The 6,626-nt window shown below is 44.8% G+C and overlaps 1 protein-coding gene across 2 annotated transcripts; it reads right to left on the reverse strand.

Moving 5' to 3' along the window:
- On the reverse strand, positions 1 to 6,626 carry LOC112253533 (opioid growth factor receptor-like protein 1). Of its 2 annotated transcripts, XM_042323583.1 has the most exons (8): positions 6,270 to 6,388; positions 5,208 to 5,300; positions 4,825 to 4,902; positions 4,661 to 4,739; positions 4,354 to 4,432; positions 3,546 to 3,612; positions 3,238 to 3,383; positions 1 to 2,177 (listed from the first exon to the last, which is right to left on the reverse strand). In XM_042323583.1, exons 3-8 carry the CDS (start codon positions 4,879 to 4,881, stop codon positions 1,838 to 1,840), a joined length of 768 nt encoding a protein of 255 aa, XP_042179517.1. In that variant the 5' UTR covers positions 4,882 to 4,902; positions 5,208 to 5,300; positions 6,270 to 6,388; the 3' UTR covers positions 1 to 1,837. The 2 variants fall into 2 exon arrangements, with proteins under 2 accessions (XP_042179517.1, XP_042179516.1); XM_042323582.1 differs by lacking the exon at positions 5,208 to 5,300 and having other exon boundaries at positions 6,270 to 6,626.

Here is a 6,626-nt window from a genome sequence, read left to right on the forward strand (position 1 = left end):
TTGATTTGCCATAATTTATTACAGCAGCCATAAAATTATGCTCCACAAACTGTCTTATACAAATCATAAGAATTGATACAATTTACAAAACACACTTATGAAGGGAACCTTTACACATCCAGAGACCAATCAGTCACAAGGAAGACAACAGAGAGAGAGAGAGAGAAAGAGAGAGCGAGAGAGATGCATCTATACCTGACCCAGAACACGTACGCATCGACAAGACGTGCTTCCCAGCGTTCCATAGACTGGATGTACAGTTAGTCCCCTTCCCTCAGTCGTCTCCTCTTCCCCATCCTCCCATCCTCTCCCAAGCCTATCTATACCCAGATGACGACAGGGACAGATAAACAACGTGACGGTCTTTAGAGGAACAGAGAGAGGGAGGAGATCCTTCTTTATCATAAGCCTCTGATAGAAGGGGGAACGTGAGGGAGTAAATTAGTCATTTTAACTGGTCTTCATTGGCACATTTTAACATGGCAATGCCAACCAATAATATATGGCTAGGGAGAAGGAGAGAGAGAATAAGAAAGAGAGAGTTGGACGCAAGCCATCCACTCAGCCTCCTTTTTGAGAGGCTATACTACAAATGTGTATATACATACACTCAACAGTTCTGCATTTTTTTCTCCCCAATAAAAAAAACATCATCCTCATTAGGATTCGTATGAATTATTCCCCAATAGAATGGTCCAGGATTCAGGACCCAAGTGCCAGGTATTGTTGTGAATCATGTGTATGCTAGATGACTCAGATGTAAATGTACTGTAAAATGTGTACCCTACAGAAACGTGCTATCCCAAGCTGCCGTCCAGTTATTTGCCTGTTATAATCATACTGGTACATTGAAACGTTCGGTTTGAAACGTTCGGTTTCTGTTCTTATGGAAGCAAATCGTGCCTTTTACTCTAAAACCCATCAGCTAACCAAATTCATATATGAAAATATTTAACTGAAACATTGATCAGTACACACCTACATCCCTAACTGAACACAATTAACCAATAAAAGATTAATAGAAAAGAGGCACTTCAGATAGTAGTAGTACACACACTGCTTATCACAAACACACTAGTCTCAACACACACATACTATCTAGCAGCTACAGTATTAACACTTGAGCCCATGTTTTCAATCGCATTACAGTATACCTGAAAATCTCATATGAGCCTGTGCGTCTGACTAGCTGGGCTGCTCTGAAAGCTACAGAAGGCTTTGTGTAGGAAGATGGGATCCGACAGCCAATGATTCACCCTCATTGCCAGCATCAGCAGCCATTAGGAAGATCAGCTCAGGAAGTAACCAGGAAGTAACAGAGATATCTCATATAGGAAGACACAGATTGTCAAAGGTGCAAGATTCCACACAGCAGCCGCCTTGTCAAGCAGTTGTTTATATCCTATCAGATTGTTTGTTTCATACTTCCAACCAATCAGGCTGTTTGTTGTATGCTAACTCCTAAATGTGATCTGCTTGGCTAGAAGGGTCTGTACAATTATGAGTGGATTGCCAAGTGCAGTCAATCAATACAAAAGGACAAAATGCATTGTGATAAAGAGAAAACATTGCAAGAGTAGTTTAACATTAAGGATTGTGCTGCGTACTAAACTTAGCTACCACAACTTAGCTACGACTTTTAAGTCCATAAAAAAATTGCATGGGCCAGTATTTCTACAATGACCCCCCTATTATCTATTATCCCTTCAGTCTTCCAGTGGTACAGTCTCAATGTACTCGCCCTTCACCCCCTCCTGGAGGGATTTCGTGGAAGCGGTACAGCCCTTGGTTCCCTTCCCCTCTCCTCCCCCATCCCCCCCCCCTGAGTCCTGCTTCGTCAGCGGATTATGAGTCCTATGGGGTCTCCTCCGCTCCTCCTCTCCAGGATGGGTCCTGGCCCGGCCCCAGCTCCTCTTCTCCTGGCCGGGGGCCCCCAGAGGAAGGTGTTGGCCGGCTGGTAGTGCTGTTGTGCGTAGCGGAGCAGCCTGCGGCGGAGGGAGCGTGGGCGGATTGTGTAGACGTAGTACTCCAGGATGCTGTGCAGCATGTTGGGCAGGGTGCCTCGACACAGAGCCTCGTCCAGCAGCAGACGCACCAGGGGGGCTTTGAAGGCCTCGAAGCCAAGCTCACCCAGAGACTTGAGAATGCGCGTGATCCGCAGGTAGTTGTGCTGTGACCTAATAACAGAGGGAGGAATAGGTAGGTTACTCATCACATGAGTGTATTTCCGCAAACCTCATCTTTCTTGCATGTCAGAGAGAGAAAAAGAATGCAAGACAATGACACAGAAGGAATTAATACTCTTTGTGTGTGTGTGTGTGTGTGTGTGTGTGTGTGTGTGTGTGTGTGTGTGTGCATGCGTGCGTGTGTGCGTGTACGTGCGTGTGCAAGTTTGTGTGTGTTTGTGTGTGTATGTGCGTGTGTGCATATTTTTGTGTATGTGTTTGTATGTTGTGTGTGTATGTGTGTATGTTTGTGTGTGTTTGTGTGTGTGTGTGTGTGTGTGCGTATTTTTGTGTATGTGTTTGTATGTGTTTGTGTGTATGTTTGTGTGTGTGTGGGGGTATGTTGTGTGTGTGTGTGTGTGTGTGTGTGTGAATGTGCGTGCGTGTGCACGTGTGTGTGTTTGTATGTGCGTGTATGTTTTTGTGTGTGTGTTTGTGTGTTTGTGTGTGCGTATTTTTGTGTATGTGTTTGTATGTGTTTGTGTGTGTGTTTATGCGTGTACGTGTGTGTGTGTGGTGTGTGTATGTGCGTGTGCACGTGTTTGTGTGCACGTGTGTGTACGTGTGTTTGTTTGTGTACGTGTGAGTGTGTGCTGTGTGCACGTGCTTGTGTGTGTATGTTTGTGTGTGTGTTTGTGTGTGTGTGTGCGTATTTTTGTGTATGTGTTTGTGTGTGTGTGTGTTTATGTGTACGTGTGTGTGTATGTTTGTATGTGTGTCCACGTGCCTGTGTGCACATGTGTGTGTACGTGTGTTTGTGTGTGTACGTTTGTGTGTGTGTGTGTGTGTACGTGTGTGTGTATGTGTGTGTGTTTGTACGTGTGTGTGTACGTGTCTCTGTGTGTATGCACGTGTGTGTACATGTGTGTGTGTATGTGTATGTGTGTGTGTATGTGCATGTGTGTTTGTGTGCGAGTGTGTGTGTGTGTGTGCGTGCGTGCGTGTGTGTGTGTGTGTGTGTGTGTGTGTGTGTGTGCGTGCGTGTGTGTGTACACCTGTATGAATCACTCACTCATTGAGGTGCTGGAAGCGTTCTTGCCAGTTGGAAGCTCGGGTGACATTCCCAATCTTATCCAGGAGTTTGATTCCGTAAAAATCCAGCATGAGTGTGTACGCCAGCAAGAATCGCCGCTTGGCCTCCCGAGTGCTTAGGAATTCCTTTGGGACATAGCAACGATCAGTTGGAGTATATCCCACAATATTCCAAATTCCTGTACAACATGATAAGATACTGCCATTTTCAGATCATTAAAACCACAATGGTCAAGTTGCAGTCAAATCGGTCAATGTGTGGTTATGTGGTCTTGTTACGGTCTTTACCTTGATCTCCTCCTGAGTGAGTTCTTGAGCATAGAGGTTGAGCCCTTGCTCCCTCAGAGGGAAAAGCCTGCAGGAAAGACAAAGAGAGAGATGAACGTCACAGAGTGTGTTTATCTCTCTGCCACTGACTTTTCTATGCATGCCTCCCCATCCTCTCTTTCCTGTCGTCATTGTCTTTCTCTTGCTCTCCCCCTCTGCCCTCTATTTCTCTATACACATCTTCCTTTCTCCTTCTCTCTCCCGCTGACGTCTCAAATTAAGTGAATTCAAGGAGTGCCAGCCATCCTTCTGCACGTGCTCAGTGCTTCTTAGACACCCCACTCATTTATATTATGCTAATGATCAGCTCTGTCAGAAAGGAGAGAACGACAGAGAATGAGAGGAAGCGAGAGATAATAAGGGTGGTGCTATAAAGGGTGTAAGTGAGATTGGCAACATGTGTGTGAACCTCAGTGGTGTGACTATTTTGTCTTGGTGTTGTGTGGGTCTCTAAGTTATATAGGTCTGTGTCAGAGAACTGGCTGAACTTTGCTATACTCCTTCCTGCTTGTGGAAGACAGTTTAGTTCCTGCAAATAAGAATGAGATACATTTCTATGTCCATACATACATATGTAACAGACCTGGGTTCAAATACTACTGTTTGAATGAGCTTGCCTGGTCCCATAACTGCAAACCCTGCCATGTGCCACTCCTGGCAGGCTAGAACAAACACTCAATGCATTTGCAATATTTGAAAAAGTATTTGAACCCAGTAGTCGCAGGTGCACATGACACACACATCCATAGTAACTTGACGGAGCTCTCACCACTGTATGTAGGTGTGATTGTGCTCCAGTTTGTCATAATCGCCTTTCCATTTGGTCAGGATCTCCTCAATGAAGATGACTAGAGATAGATTCAGGTCAATCACATAAATTATACAGGAAACACATGTGCCTGGTTTGGGGTCAGCTTAAAATGTGTGTGTGTGTGTGTGTGTGTGTGTGTGTGTGTGTGTGTGTGTGTGTGTGTGTGTGTGTGTGTGTGTGTGTGTGTGTGTGTGTGTGTGTGTGTGTGTGTGTGTGTGTGTGTGTGTGTGTGTGTGTGCTTGCGTGCATGCGTGCGTGCACTGACCATCTGGTATTAGAGGGATCGTGTTCAGGTAGAAGCGAAGGTTGCGGTACTCATTAGGTAACCGGGGCTCCTTGTAGTTCTAGGGAGGGAGAGGAAAAGGAGGAAAAGTCAGGAAGTGTTTGTGTTTGCGCGTGCGTGTGTGAGTGAGTGTGTGTGGAGCGTACCGGGTAGCTGTGGCGATATTTGTAAAGATCCTTTGCAGCATAAAAGCTCCTCTTCATCTTGGTGCTAGAGTCAGAGAACTGAGAGAGAGAGATGGAGAGAGTGTAAGTAAACACTGACTGGTTGCAACTCAGATGATCCCTGAGTGACACATAAACACATGTAACCACAAGCTGTGTTACAACAGATGTCTGGGTTCAATGGGTTCATTGTTGGTGTGGGTATAACAGTCTGCGACCTTCTGCCCCATGGATCCAACTCTAGTGTTATGGAGGCTTCAGATGCACTCACAGTCAGGATCAAATGAAGCCGAAGGCACCACATCAAGGCATATAAAGGAATAATAAAGGCAATTGACTCATTATAGAAAAATATTGTTGTTTACCTATTTTGTACCAATGAGCAGAGATGCTCCCCCTCGAAATTGTAGTTGTTGAGTAGGCTGTTGTCATATTGTCTCCCCATATTTGACCCTATTCTTTTTGATGTAAAAAAAATGGTCACCTTCATCAGATCGCTGTCTCACATGCTCACAACACTAGCCTACTCTCTCTGCTTGTGCACCTGGGACATTGAGGAAACCAACGAGGATATAAAACATTTTGGTTCAAACTGGAGGCTATAATGTCGGAATTATGGCTATAAAATACAATACATCCACTTGTGGCAATGCATAATACCACATCAAATGGATACCTGGCAATGACATTAGATGTAGCCTAGACATGGCTACATCTAATTGATGGGAAATGATGTAATATATCACTAGCCACTTTAAACAATGCTACCTTATATAATGTTACTTACCCTACATTATTCATCTCATATGCATACGTATATACTGTACTCTATATCATCGACTGCATCCTTTTGTAATACATGTATCACTAGCCACTTTAACTATGCCACTTTGTTTACATACTCATCTCATATGTATATACTGTACTCGATACCATCTACTGTATCTTGCCTATGCTGCTCTGTACCATCACTCATTCATATATCCTTATGTACATATTCTTATCCCCTTACACTGTGTATAAGACAGTAGTTTTGGAATTGTTAGTTAGATTACTTGTTGGTTATTACTGCATTGTCGGAACTAGAAGCACAAGCATTTCGCTACACTCGCATTAATATCTGCTAACCATGTGTATGTGACAAATAAAATTTGATTTGATTTGATTTGATTTGAAGACATGCGTTGAGTACAATTATTTGGAGACATAGGCCTAAACTAAGCTACAAGCCTACATACAAGCCTGATTTTGGTTGCCCAACATTAGGCTGAGATGTTGACATTTTCAGCGAGTCGGCTATGCAGCTGTGCCATTTCCCTTTTCTAATTTAGCTCAGGGCAGTCTGCTCTTCTTCCATTTTTCTCCGTGTCTGGTTGCTATAGATACGCTCTTGTGCTGTTGAGTTTCTGTCGTGTGCTGGTATTTACCTGCGGGGACATGTCCGCTTGTTCGCCGCATCTCCCCGTCAATGGGGGGCTGACACACTCGGATATCCCGCAGTCCTCATCACCCGGCTGCTCATCGCATTCTGAGTCTGACTCCCACGTCGAGTCGCATTCTTCCACAGTGCTCGGCTCCTTGTAGCGCAAACTGCCTATCAGATTTCCCATTTATCAAACCTACACTGATTCGCAGCCGTCCTCTGTGTCCTTTTAGCCTACATATTTTGACGTGCAGTCGGCCTCCTGGGTCTTTGAAATGGCAGGCTGAGGGAGTTTCCAATCCACAGACTTGCTGGCCGCGGTGAACACACCCCCAACGTGCGCCGCGTGCCAGGTGACAGC

This window comes from Oncorhynchus tshawytscha, linkage group LG06 (genome assembly GCF_018296145.1).
Source record: "Oncorhynchus tshawytscha isolate Ot180627B linkage group LG06, Otsh_v2.0, whole genome shotgun sequence".
Lineage (NCBI taxonomy): Eukaryota > Metazoa > Chordata > Actinopteri > Salmoniformes > Salmonidae > Oncorhynchus > Oncorhynchus tshawytscha.